We start from the raw sequence: 15,357 nt of genomic DNA on the forward strand, positions 1-15,357 counted from the left end.
GAGTTTTGTCCCCAAAGTATGTACTGTTCACCTTTGTAAGATGCAAAAAAGAAAGGAGCTGGTACCCAGAAAATCAAAAATATATTTTTTACTCTGTAATGCTTTTTATTAGTCTAGATTTTTTTGTTGTTCATTGCTGAGTTTTGGAGATATCCGCCGAATCTCCTGAATATAATACAAAGACAGCACTTGGCATGTGGTGCCTAAAGACCCAAAAAGTGCACATGAAAAACTCAACAGCAATGTCTCTTTCCAGAGATCATGACCCGGTTGCTCAAGATAATCTGCAGACCTTGTTATAAGCTATTTCATGTAGGTACTATTTTCTTTCTGACAAATGATACAAGCAATATCACCGTACAGAACGAGAACAGGTTTGTAAATTATCTTGACTAACTGGATCACGATTTCTGGAAGGAGACATTGATGTTGAGTTTTTAAATGTTATGTTTTGGAGCTTTAAACAGCACAAGCAGAGTGCCATTCAGTTCCATCATATTGGAGAGAAGGCAGACATCTCTGGCCAATATCTCCAACACTCCTAACTCACACCAAAACAATCTAGACTCATCAATAGCACTACAGGTTAGAGTTTGAATTTGAGTGAACGGTTTCCTTAAAACCAAATGTAACTCGTTGTGCCCAAATCTGTCCAGATCATTTTCGACATCCATCAAATGACCACCGCTCCAGCAGAGAGACAGAGGCACAACCATATGCCAGAGGCTCGTTTGAGGCACCATGGACAGAGAGAGCCAACCAGCTCCGTGTCACAGGCAAGAGTGTCACATCTGTTTTTGTCCTTTCTGGAGAAAATAGTATTTTAAACACTGTATAATTGCTAAATTAGCCAGATATTAAAGCTTCAGATTGACATGATTAAATGATTTACAAGTATCAAAGTACTGAAGAAAAAGAAAACGTTCTATAGGCCATATGAATTTATGAGATGTGTTTTATGCTTGTCATATAGATTAGGATGACATGGCTGCATCGAGGTGACAGACATTTTCAAAGGGCAACTCTTTCCATCATAAAATTAAGCTGCACTTTGAATGTCTGGAGGAATATGCTCACATTTAAGCCTTTATATTAACATATATAAGACGAGCCGGTGCTATAGCAGCTACCACTGTTAAGAAACAGTGCGTTCATGTGGAAATGTACTGTGTAAGAGCTTTAGGAGTTTAATCATTCCTCTCATTTTCTTAGAATTACCTTAAACTTCAGAGCATTTGTCCTAAAAAAGCCCCATGCTCCCCATTTAAAGTGTTATTCCAAACTAAATCTCTTCAGAACCAAACACTCACGTCTTCAGACTGAAAAAAAACAGTGGCTGTAAAAAGTCTGCTCCTTCACGGAGAACGGAGCCCTAATGAAAATGTCTCAGGTAGTTACAAAACCCATGACTGCGAACCTGCAGCTGATCTCATTTGCATATCAGACTCGGTAAATCAGATGCAAGGCTGCAGTATGTGGACCGAGGTAATTCCTGCCTTGAGGCACCTCTTAGTACACCCTCTAAAATGTCTACTTTTAGAAAATAAATGCTAAGTGCAGGTCCAGGTTTTTTTTTGTTGTTTTTTTTTGCACAACCAGCAACAGAGTGATAAAGATGAGAAAGCTTTCAGCTAACTATAAAGCTGGTACATCAAATTACACTGAAATAAGTACACATAGGTAATTAAATATCCTACATAACACAATTTACATTTTTTTTAACAATAGTGCTGATTAATTTGAAATATTCAAAACTTTCTGTGGCAGCTGACCTACTTGACAAAATGTGATGCCAAACTGAACCATCGCAGCTAAAGACAGAGAGGGCACTGCCAGAATTTCAGGTGGAAAGTAAATCTTTAAAAGTTGCCCAACAGATCTTTGTAAAAAAATAAATAAATAAAAACATAATCTGCATTTAATTATCACAGAAGAAATATGTCGGTGACATTTCACTTCAAAGAAAAAAAAAAAACACTGAAACTACTGGACTTTGCAATGCAATGAAATCTAAAAAAACAACAAAAAAAAACAATAATGAATGAATGAATTAATAAATAAAATTAAATAAAAACTATGATACAGCATTGTGGTATTCATGGCTGAATATTGAAACCTGTTAGTGATATGGTAACTAAAACTGTGGTGAAATGGTAAGCTAAAATCTACCTCCCAATTAACAAAGAAGAAGACAAAGGACTGAAAGAAACCTCCCGTAAATCTTCCCTTAAGTGGAGCCATCGTGTCAAGAATGCACTCTTTGAACGAGGGAAGGAGGATGACCATACTTGAGCAAGCACAAGACGTCACACTTAAAGCTGACCATTGGACTTCTGTGAATAATAACAACTGGTTGGGCGTCACAGAGCACTTCACTAATAAAGAATAGAATCTGCAATTGTTTGCACTAAATGTGAGTCAAACAGAAAAGCGACACGATGAACTACACAGCAAACCTCATGCTGAGCACTTTCTGGATGTCACAAATGAGGAGAGAATCTGGTTAGAGTTAAAAAGATACAACAATAATAATTTAATTTGAATATGCATCTTTTTCATTGATCTTACATTAAAGGAATATGGAGGCATGCAAAAAAAATAAAGCCTCTTCACAAATTCAAGGTAACACCGCATGACTAATTGATAAACAAATAGTCATTTTGTGGGTGGCGTATTCCTTTAACTCACCAATTTTATAATTAAATAGCAATATTGTTTTCAAGCTTCTTTCTTGAGAAGAAAAGAGCTGATTCATTGAAACAAATTGCAGCAAACTCTGTGATTAATTAGTTATGTTTTGAATTGACTGACAGCCTTAATATCAATAAAGTAAAGGGCATTCCATGTCCAGCAGTACTGTGTGTATTCTGTACCGGTTTTTCTCTTTCACTTCCCACTACTGGGACTTTTCAGGGTAATTCCAACCTCACTGTACTTCGATAGAGCACCAGTGTCTTTCCATGGCTGAATAAGGTGACTGACTGGTGTGCAGAGGAAGTGGAAGAACCCACAGGTCCTGTCAAAAACTGTGTTTGCTTTAGGGGGAAATGAGAGCTTGTAGATTTCATTCGTTTTGCCAAACCTTATGTATCGATAAATGTGCATGCTCTCTGTTCACAAAATGGTATTATCCAGGCCTTGGCCAACCCTGAGCTGAGCTCAGACAGATTTTCATCCAGACTGTGGGACCATAATTCTGTCTTTTTATATGGACTTGCATAGTATAGTATTGTGTATAGGCCTGGGCAGTATCATGGTATTATGGTATACCAGGGAATTTAGAAATCCCAAGGATATGTTTTTCAATCCCATCATACATACAGGCGCTTCTCTTGCTAGTAAACTCATTGTATGTAGTGCGTAGCACGCACCACTAGAGCTCAGTCTCTGGTCTCTACTGGTGGACCAGGCAGCTGAGACAGCGTGAAAACTTATGGTGAGGGAGAAGTTACAGGACTGTTAACAGCTGGTAGTCTGCAGAAAGAGACTGCGGAGAGTAAAGTGGTGATTGTTGGAACTATGGACGAACTAATTAGATTACTAGCAAGAGTAACCAAGACGGTTTGGGTGAGTTTTATTTTGTTTGTCAACTTTGCATGAAGTGTGTTTTATTATGAGTTAACAAGGCCACTAAGCCTTGTCAGTCTCCCATGGCAGAGAGAAAGCTGTATTCACAAGGTGTGCAGTTGTATTTGAATGTTTAATAAGGAAAATAAATGTGAGAATATTACTTTTCTTAATATTTTGCGGGTTTCAATTGTATATTTATTAGTCTGAAAAGGCAGACGTAAGTAGCACAGGCGCCATTGTTAGTGCTGCACACTTACACCGTCATGTATACCCCGTGAAATTTAAGGGAGGTATGAAAGTATGAAATATAACATACCGCTCAAGCCTAGTTTTATTTATTTATTTAATTGTGTTTATTGTATCTGTTGTATCTTTCTACATAGACCATCGTTTGTTTTTATGTAGTACGCTATGTAACTTTTTCTGTGTCCTTAATAAAGTCATTATTGTTATTATTTGTCACTGGTAGATGTCTCGACTTCATACCAGTCCAAGCAATAAATAAGAATATAACAGCATAAACAAACTTATGTCAAAATGATTATCCTCGCAGGGTGTTAAAGCAGTTCAAGCATGTACTCTTCCTCTCTTTTGTTTTTCACATTTAAAATATCATTTACAAAAAGCAAATAAAAGTTGCATTCTTACCAAGCGTCTTCTTTCTTCTTCAACAGTAGTCAACAGCTGGGAGAACTCTTTGAATGACTGGGCTGAAACACACACAAAGATCCTCCTTACAACACCATATTAAAGGTGAAATACTGCACAGTATGTTTGGCCGATAAAAGCATCAACATATATGATGCATCTTGCACAATATGTTCTCCATTGAGAAAGAACACAGCGATCCACCGTGTTGTTGTATACAGATGATAAAAAAGGGTATTTTAACACTGTGGCTGAGTTGTTAAACATCAGATGTTGCTGGTACCCCACAAGCACTATAGAATGGTGCTAAAATGTTTATTCGCACTGCAGCTTCAGAGCTTTCAGTGCAGCACATTTTAGAACCTAATAAAATCATGCAGCTGTCCAATTTAAAACCAAGACTTGCAGTAAAAAACAATACTTCAATTGAATGGAGCCCACTGATTGCTTCCCTTTATTTTCTTCCCCTGCTAGGCTTTACAATATACTGTCACAATGCAGGAGTGACTGATGTGGTCGAGATATGTTCACGCCATCTGGGCGAGTAGCTGATATTACATTCTGCAGGGGCCAGATGAATTCAGCATACAATACATCGAATCTTATCTGCCAGTGAATTGTGCCGTGATAGCTTCACAGCTTCATTAAATAGAGGGTCAGATACAGTGTGGCCTCTGTTGGTCAGCCCCCGTGTCACCTAGTGTCCAGCCATTTAGCAGCGGCCGAGCTGCTCCGCTTGCCAACACAGTAACATCATTATCAGCTACGACGGCCTGGCATACAGACCCATGCATCATCTTAGACACTTTGGTCCATTTACACACCAAAGCTTTTAAAGACCAGGGAGCAATGATTTTGTGCCAGTGATCCTGCAGGCAGACTGGCCTCCTATTAATGCCACGAGCTCCTTTATCAACAGCACAAACCTCTCAGGGGGTAAAGGGCACAGCTGGAGCCATTGATGGGACAAGATTAGACTCCAAAGAAAGGAAATGGGAGTCAAAGTGAGGTTACAGCTTGCATATAATTCACTGGTAAATGGAGGCGAGGCAATAGACCTGATGAATCACTGAATTGAATAAATTTTAAAACCTCAAGAGTGGACAAATAATGACAAGCTTATTTGAAAATAAAGAGAAAAATTCACAGTAAATGTACATTTTTTCTGCACACTACAGAACGATAATTTTATGAGTTTAAATGTTGCCTTTCTTCTTGATATTTAACTTTTTAGACACAGACTTTATCTTACTTGTTCTAACTCAAAAAGGCACCGAGCAGCTCCTCGAGACTTGACTGACCTTCTGAGAGAAGGGCAGGTAACTTTTCTAAAAATCTAAATTTCTATAGCCACATCAATCTTTTGGCCCCATTGATTCTCGGATAACTGGTGTGGAATGTGAATGTCACTGCAGGAAGTCATATAGAGAAATCAATAAAAGGTCAGGTGAACCTGTCTGGCGGCACATACAGGATCTCGATGTTATGCGGGGAAGTTGGGAGCATCAAAGTGAACTATACCAATACTACATCACGATCATGGCTGGCATTCACGCAAGGGTCTTACTATGTCAGTCAGAAAGCTCAGTTTCATTGATGACTAGATTGATTTCAACAGGCTGGCGTAATGATGGCCTTTTCTCTCTGAGATGGTGAGTGAACACAGTACTATAGCTCAGAGGACGAGGGAATCATTTCTCTTTATGAAGACATTGAACACTTAAATTCAAGCCCAATAATTGGACTGACTATGTTATTTCATATGTAAGCACTGAGTTTGTGTGTTGTAGATGCAACAAATGTAGTATTCCCAAATGTTATATGGTGTTTAGTGTTATTTCACATTATCAATTGCATTTTGTAAAGTCATGTTATTTAAATCATTCAATCATTCATTTCAATCATCATTTGCGGTCTTCATTTAAGACCTCCCAGGTTAATTTAACAACGCGCTCTTATTCCCAAGGCATCAAACACCAATGTTTTGTCATGTCTGTTGGTGTGTGATATTGATGCAAAATACTTTTGGTGTATTTATGAGATGCAGCAGGTTTTCGACTAACTCAAGTGTTAACTCATTCACCACAACACTTGACGCTGAGAGCAAATGATGTAGGATAAAGAGTGAGGGTGGGAGGGGAGCTGACTTTGGCTGGCTTTGAGACACGAAGGGGCGTTACAATGAGTGGGTATTTGACAACCAGGGAATTACAACAGGTCTCATTTACCACTGTCTGCATCACACAGCCAAAATGCTTCCAAACAGATCACTGTGGCTCGGTTTTTGGGCCACTGGCTCAGCCAAGCCACTCGCTTCTATCATGCCAGTGGTTTGTACCGTAAATACTGAGCACATCCAGCTACATAACAGGTGGGCAGCTAAAACATCTATTCTTTAATCTGAGATCAAAAATGCTCTTGATTGAAGGCCAGGAAAGAGGTGCATTGTCTCAAATTAAAGCATGCATGATTCTAATGAGGCTCAGATTTGGGTGTGGATTCCTCCAATAAGCATAATTGGTTTGCAGCACCCCTGCCTATCATACAGCCTCTTCAGCTTTGGGAGAAAAAAGGGAAGCAGGACTATTCATTACGCATTCAGATGAATATTACAGCCTCATGTAGAGGAGGTCGATATCCAGTCTAGCCCTCACAGATGGACAGTAATTCAGCATTCTCCAGCACCACGGAGCGAAGGACCTCAAGCTGGGGATAATGAGCAATGAAAAAAAAGGAGAGGAAGAAGAGGCCAGACTGGGAGTCCTGCCCATTAGAGCCAAAGAGGCCCTCTGCACAGCTGCTTTCATATTCCTGTTGGAGGTTAGGAGGTTCGCACCTCCATTAATCTCTGACACTGATCACAATTAGTCCCTTTGATCTCTTATAGGCTGAAAAGATACAGGGGAAGCATCATAAGCAAATCAATAGCATTAATTATACATGCATCACGGACAGCTTTAAGATCTACACTCAAAGCCGAATCCCATTTTGAGAATTTGCAGAGTATGCTTAATATTGTCTGAAAACAGCTCCAAATGATTCAGATAAAGCTTTTCTATTTTTCATTAGTACTCACACTGATGTAAAATTGCTCGAATATAACAACATCATATTTTGAGGACAGCTCTTATGATAGGTGCCAGCACTACAGCCCATTGTGCTCAAGTATCTCCCAAGAGAGTAATTATGGAAATGTAAGACAAGGTGCTGATTGAGGTGACAAGCTGACTAATTTGGCAGAGCAGAGAGGAAAGAAGATGAAAGAAAAAAAAGAGAGATCTGCCCTCCTGGGACCGGCCAAACTAAACTTACCAATGTTCACCTCGTCATCTGTCTCTGCATCACCGATGCACTCGAACTGGAACTCCTGCAGGGACTGAGAGAATTTCTGGACGGCAGCAGAAAGATCTGCAAAATCAGAGAGTCTGAGCATCAGAATAAAACATTGCATAAATAAATCATTGAACACATGGATCAAAATTGGCAACAGGGTAATTAGAAAGAGAAAATCCAAACTCAATATTACATCCTATCAGCAAAGTTCAACTACAGCAACAAAGTAGTGCAACTTAGGAACACTTTTGCTTGACAGTTTCAGGGAGCAAAAGAGCGAAATGATACATTTTTGTGATTTGCTGATTGTCCAATTCCATGCCCGCTGACATTCATACAATAACAGTTTCATGAGTAACTTCAATATCTGTTAAATTTGCTTCACCATTTGTCCATTGATCATAATACTGAGATCTGTCCACAAGAATTAAACCCAATTTAGCTGCCTGAACTTTGTGTCAAACATGGTATAGTACACATAGAAATGATAAAATCCTTAGAAAAAATCCACCTTTGGATATGCTCACACTGCTAGATATAAATTTATGATGTTTACTGCATTCCAGGAGTTTAGTTGTGATAAAGTGCTGTCTTCAATTTTTCAGAGTGACGTGAGTTTTTGCGTTCCAGCTTTCCAGATGAGAAAATGTGAATCCTGATATTATTCAAACATTCATTGGTGATGTCAGTGGAAAAAGTGCTACCTGTATGATCTCAGCAGTACTTTTTCCGACTATAAATGTCTATTTGACAGTTAACTTTTAATCCATTCAGATCCATCGTCCATTCCAATGGACTTAACTTTTCTAGGATGTCTCGATCCATGATTACTCCACCAAAATGAAAAAACTTATTTGATTTGACATCTGTAAGCCAATCACAATATTCCACGTCATCCAAAGTGGACTGCAATAGAGCCAAAACTCTGTTCTTCAACAAGCATGACAGACTGTGAAGCAGTGAGGAAGCACAAGGGACATTTTAATCTATTAATCATGATGTTAAAGTACATAATTTGTGTTTAAACTGTGTTTAAAGTAAACATGAGATGTTATATTACTTATACATGTCAAAATATATGAAAGATTTATCACTTTTACTCAGGATTTTTTAAATTTTTTATTATCTACTGGAATAGACAACAGATCGGACTATCACCAGAACATGTATATGGAAATATTGTTTAAAATGTTCTAAATTTATTTTTAATGATATAATCAGCCTTTAATGAATTCTGTTGATTATGTACACCGTATATTAATCTTTTAGCATCCCAAAGCATCATTTTTTATTAATATTACTTAAACATTATTTTTTTAAAAATGGGAATTTATTGTCATTTTTACTATTAGGTAGTTATTCTTGTTTAGATTCTATGTCTTTTGGAATTGATAGAAAAAATACATGATGAAGTGTTTTATTTTTCAAAAAAACATTGCATTTAGAGTATGAATTCACAATCATTTTTTGTGTGTGTTTGGAACATAACTGGACTCTGAACAGGCTAATGACTTAATAACACTAGAAACTTGAACAATACTACAGGACTTTGTTATAGCCATGTGTTACATACATTTCATCCTTGTTCAGGAAACATTATTTTTTAAGGATTTTTATGGACATTAGTTTGGTATATTGATTGGCTCTTTGTACTACAGTACCCAGTAGTCTTGAGGCAATGATGGGAAGAAGCCAACTAAAGGTGCAAATAAAGTGAAGCATTTTCAAAAAGCTGCAATGTGACAATCAGAGAGCTGATTCAAGTTCTTTAATGTATTTAACAAGTTCCACAAAGCTTAACCTCTGTGGTCATCCTGCTGTTTATCTGTGGGAGTTGTAGTTGTCTTCTCTTGTAAAGTTTATTTGTAAACGGTTCTGTACCTTTGACTTATCAGCAATGAGCCAGAGTTGGCCAAGAGCAATTGTTTATTGTTTTCAGGGATGAGTCAACCACAGTGTTACAAGTCCATTTAAGAGTTAGAAATGCTTTAACAGCCTATCACCTAATAATGTCTATGGAAAAAAAAAAAAAAAAACAGAAACAAAGACAAATGACAGGTTTTCATTTCCTGAACCCTGTTAACCCAACAAAAAAACCTCCCACTTCTCTATTATACATCACATAAAGAAAAACAACAAACAACCTGTTCTAACTAGTATTAACTGTTTCTGTCAGCTTAAAAACCTTACCTACTGTGATTTGCGAAAAAATATCTGAAGTTGTATTGGTATTCAGTTTGGATTTTTATATATAGATATATAGTTGGGCTGTAACACTAATTGTGTCTATGTGAACACTTTTCAAAAGTTTATGTGGAGTATCAAAAACTTTAACTCCCCAATTAGGCAGCAGAATCAGCTGATTTTCAGGGCTGTATAAGCTCAACAAAAATCTCTCTGTATTTTGAATCAGGAGCAGATTTCCCTTGTTAAATAATGAATAAATTTGTTTAATGGCACAAATTTTGAGTTATAGTGGGGAAATAAGTTTTAACAACTACCATAAAAGACAAGACAATAATAAACTCTTTAAAATTGAAATAAAAACTGTATTGTGTCATCAATATGACTGAGAAAAGCATGAAGATGTAAACCTTATATGTATCCAGTGATCTGAGAGGATGTCATTTTAGTTTAGATTCACGAGTAAAAATTAAACACGTTGAGAAGAAAATCAATTAAGCTGTATTTTAACACAAAGCAACTGCAGTCCTGACCTGTGGGTAGCTGACCGACCGAGTGCATGAATCACTTTTGACTTTATTTCGTTTCAATTTGTTTCATACCTCAGTTACATAAAGGTGAGCGCGTGGTTCTGCTGTGTTGGCATGGTAAGGATATTCTTGCTGATTGAGGGGAAGTAACCTATGTTTACAAGCACATTAAATAGTGGGACGAGGCTGCACTACATTGCGGAGGCTTTTAACATTTCATAATTCAGCCGAATACATAATTAAAGGCAAAGATGGAGATTTTAAAATACTCTGACATTTTAGTTGTCAGCCCACGTGGTTTGAAATGTACACAATTCTCTCATATCCATTGCTGACAATGACTCACTAATTGCCTCTCTCTGTCTTTCTTCTCTCACCGACAGTCACGTCTTTACTTCAAAGAACTGTGAACTTTAAAGACTCCTGCAAGGAAAGTATGAAAATGCACACACTAATATACAGCGAATACTGCAGACACACAAACGTGTGTTCAAGTGACAGAAGACTCAAGAATTACTCTATATGAAAAATGAAGACTGACGTTGCTATAGCTACACTGTACTGTAAAAATTCAGTTTTAAAAGTATGCAGGGTTTGTAACTGTAAATACTGTATGGATATGTACAGTTACACATGTTCCTTAAGAGAGATACCCTATATGGTAACCATATTTCCTACAGCAATAACAGAATGAAAAGTATTAAGTAAATAAATCGATTGATGCAAACTTGTGGTTTAGGACAATTTTTCAAATTAAATTTTTTTTCTTCATTTTTCTCTTTAAACTCCTCCACCGCTCTCTTTGGGCTTCAGTATTTCATAGTGGGCTGTGCCCTCCCCCCATGCTTACTTTCAAGAGATACACAGTGACGAGCACGTTCCCATAAAAGGTACAGTCTCGTCAGTCGTTTGGAACTGGTTTGGTTTTGCAGCATCAGATCAAACCACAGAAACGATGTCACACAGAAACAGAAAACTGTCTCCCTGATCCCATTTGAACGCAAAATTTTAGCCGTGTATGCTGGCCCCTCCAGAAGAATTGCAGTATGTACCATACTGAGGAAAACGAACACTGTTACATTTTCAGAATTTTGGCATCGGCATAGTACCTAAGTATCTGTTTTTGTGACATCCCAGATTAAACTGATATCTAATTGGATCTTTATCAACCACAATAACAAAGACCGGAAGTTAAAAGCTGTTATGAAAAATACTTACCTTGAAATGTTTAGTGTTTGCTACGACATGTCTGCTTGAGGTAATGTTTGAAAGTCCATAATGGATTTTGTGTTGAAACCTATTCAAACTCCTATACTGCGACAAAAATAGTTTATCTAACAGGCATCCTGAAGTACAAACTGGCCTTAAAAGCCAACAAAAATCGATGCTCTCATCTCCACAGTAACATAAATTTCTTGGAAAGCCTGATAAAAAAAAAAAAAAGAAACACATGAGATTTGTCAGTGAGTATCTTTTTCTTTACCTCAGAGCAACCATTGTTATGTTGTATTTCAGTGCATTTTAGTTATTGGCTGGGAAGAGAATAACAAGACTTTCATTTAATGAGACCACAGACAGAAAGGCTCTTAAAGACATCAACGCTGTATTGAATGAGGATGTCTGACCACTTGTAAATGTTGCTGAGTCCACTCTGAGTGCCACTGAGTGGACCTTTTCCAGAAGACGTATTGTGCCAGTGATGTGGTCCTATCATTCCTGCTTTGACTCAAAAGCTGCTGATTTGAAATCAATAGCTAGCTGCAGTTGTCTGGATATGCTGGCAGGACCATCAATAATGGATGATGTTTTAGCTCTGGCGTTCAGACAAGCCCAAACTTCAAAAAACAAACGCAATGATACTGTCAGCTGAGTGCATTGTTTCATTACAGACACCAGAAAACAAAGAGATGAGTACACCTCAAAAACTGCAAAAAATCAACATGATCTTTGTATAATTCTTAGGTAACAGTGAAGTTAATTTAAGTTCAGTAATTAAGGTGAGGTTGGCTGAGGTTGCTTGGCTCCTTTTGTTATAGGAAAAATTTATTTCATTGCAGATGTACACTGCTGCACTTGGTGGTAAATTCTGAGCTCCATATCATATTGACAAAGGGAACATAATAATCATTTCTACATTATGTCATTAGTATGACACAGTCACAGCTCCCATTGGGCTTTGACAGCACTCCTGCATCAAGGGCTCATGGGAGATGTGGTTGAGACAGCTGCTGGAGCATGAGCTGACACAAAAGTGGGGCAGTACTGCGGTTCTCTACTCCCATGTAACAAAATACTACACTGCCAACACCCCTTTTACTAATTACTCTCTCGCTATACTTGGAGTAGCAGGGTAAGTGATGAGTACTTAATACGATCTAAAATAATATGAATCATCGTCACTATCAGTCAGTTGTGGTATTATGTGACTTTGGAGTTTAAAAGGGTTAGTTTGGATTTACCAAAGTCACACAATAACACAAACTAACTTACAAATTCAGGCAGCCATAGACCAGCAGCTTCTGTGTTCAGCTCCGAAAAATGCTGTTTTTATAAATGGAGCCCTGGTGGCTTTAATGAGAGCAAAGATGGGGAACTGAACTAGTAATGGCTTGCCTGGCAAATCAGACTTTCAAACAGCGAGATAAAGCAGGGAAAACATATCATAGTGTAGAAATAATATAGTGTAATGTAAAAGTATCCCTTTAATATTATAAGTACGCTTGGTTATTTTAGATATAGCACACAGTAGCAAAGATTGAGGAAACAGATTGTCTCCATGATGCAGCTCTCCAACCCTGCTGCTGCTACCTTAATGTGAACATATGCCTGAATGAATATTTGCCACATCTTAACTCAGGCAATGGTCAAGAAAGACCTGGCACTACAATGTTGTGTTTGTTTTCTATTTATATGCATTATTTACTAAGTTTGGGAACCATCATAAAATGATTGTGGCCCTTTTGCTCATTAGTGAGGAATGCGGAAAAATATTGTTCAAGCATTTACAAAGAACTCACTCTAAGTGATCACAAGAGCGAGGAGCAGAGATAAATGGAAAAGAAATCAGTATAAAAGAAGATAAATGAACAGCTTACATTTTTTAACCTTAGGCAAGCAGTAAAGGCATAATCAGTGTGACACACTCCTGGAAACAATGCAAGCAGAGACCCTCTGCTTTCTGTTTTATCTGTTTAAATGGCAATGCTTACTGTTCGTGTTCTGCATCCATATATTTAAGCCTACTGATGAATCAACATTTTATTCATCAGCTTTTAAATGTGGCAAATCAAATTTAACTAAACTAAATGACAAAGCAAGTGCATTAGACTCCACTAAGTATTCCAGTTTTCATTGTTATGGTGTTTTGTGCAGGCTTGTTATGCTATTACCGCCCATATTACAATGATTAGAGTAAAAACAGGGAAATAAAGCAGCAGGACAGATACGCTTCTTTTGTTGAAAAAAGAGAGAAAATAAGGAATAAAAGATGTAAAAAAAAAAGGCACCTTCATTGGCTGTATGGGAAGTAGAGACTTCATGCTTCGCCAGATATTTCATTTTACTCCTCTACATCTCTTCTGACAGAAGCAGGAATTCGGTGCATCCCACTTTGAGTATGTGTGGTGAAAAAGAGCTGTTCTGTTCAGGGGCGTATAAAAGGAAAGAAGCCTAACTTTGATTCAGTGTGAATGTGAGGATGTTATTTACCACATGAAGTGTAACAGAGAAACAAGAAAAGAAAGAGCTATTGCAGCACGAGTAACAGAGGTACAAAAAAAAAAAAAAAAAGAAAAGAAAAAAACGACCTATTTTAGAAATTTTGACTCATTCAAACACTATTTATACCACCACCTTAAAATAGTGCCTTCTAATTTTATTACACTTGGAAAACATTTATCTTACCCTGCATGCAATTTTTCTGACATAGTATTTGACCTGCTGTAATGATTCTTCACACAGCGAACATGCACAAAGGCGGAACAGAGAGAACAATAGTTATAGTGTACCGTCCTCCGATGCAGGTTTTAATCAAAGAGCAGAGCTCTGACTACCCAGCCAAGACACGACTGCATACAGCAATCACCGCAGTTAGTGCCCAGTGTGTGTGAGATGTGTGAGACGACTATGGCTGTCAGTCACCACACAGCAGAGCTTCCCCTGGGTACACCCTTTATCTTGTCTCCAGGGCAACCACATACCACTAAATTCCATGTGCTGACAACCTCTGACAAAACACAGACAACACTGCAGGGAAAGTCTGCAGTTTTCTCCCAAACTGCTAAGGTGCATGCTTACGTCAGTAGTAATGAGGACAAGATTTATATTTTAATGACATGCATAAATTCTCTAACAGCTATTTAGAATTTCACAGTTTAACTTCCACAAACTACATGCATGTAGTTTTATGCAATGTTTGAATAGAATACGTATATATGTCACATGGGCAAAATGTTGAGATTTTCTATAATTTATATCTAAAGTAGGTATTATAACAAATAATCAACGACTGATTATTAGGTTGTTAAGAATTTAATCAATCGTGAAATTTAATTGGTTAAAAAATAGGCTATGCAATGCTGTCAAAGTATATGTAATATGCCAAGTTTTTATCTCTTTTTTTTGATAACGATTAATCGATTCATTCATCATTCATTTTACCAATTTAATTTAAAAAAGTGTCTACGATTTGCAACTTCAATCTAAAATTTGGCTGTTTTAGCTATATTTACACTAATTTTTCACAGCACAATTTCTTGCCTCAATGTATATTCATGTAAGACATTAATGCATCTATATTATTAAAGGTTTTCTATGCAACATTTAAAGCATTAATAGAGCAGCAAACCAATATTTTCTTTGGAAATATAGTGGAGTAATTACATTATGGCAGCTGTGGGGAGGACACAGCCTCTATACATGGGGCGCTCGCTCTATCAATTGAGCCACTGGCCCCAGGCCCCCAGGCCCCAGTGTTTTTGACAAAATAAGAGTATATGTCTGACGGTAAATGATGATGACAGCAAACTTCTGTTCTTTTTTCTTTCTTTTCTTTACAGTGTGTATATGTCCCTTTGCTGGTCCATGAACGCAG

At 37.5% G+C, this 15,357-nt stretch overlaps 1 protein-coding gene across 2 annotated transcripts in view; it reads right to left on the minus strand.

Annotated features, from left to right (window-relative positions):
- Nucleotides 1-15,357, minus strand: part of arhgap42b (Rho GTPase activating protein 42b) — an 87,345-nt gene that overhangs the window by 56,701 nt on the left and 15,287 nt on the right. For both annotated transcript variants that reach the window (XM_042486197.2, XM_042486195.2), the window contains exons 2-3: nt 7,531-7,626; nt 4,219-4,280 (exon numbers count right to left, since the gene is read on the minus strand). In XM_042486197.2, the coding sequence (XP_042342131.2) occupies nt 4,219-4,280; nt 7,531-7,626 (158 nt within the window). The remainder of the gene's footprint in view (nt 1-4,218; nt 4,281-7,530; nt 7,627-15,357) is intronic.

This window comes from Plectropomus leopardus, chromosome 6 (genome assembly GCF_026936395.1).
Source record: "Plectropomus leopardus strain MGB_pleo_1.0 chromosome 6, ASM2693639v1, whole genome shotgun sequence".
Classification (NCBI taxonomy): Eukaryota; Metazoa; Chordata; class Actinopteri; order Perciformes; family Serranidae; genus Plectropomus; species Plectropomus leopardus.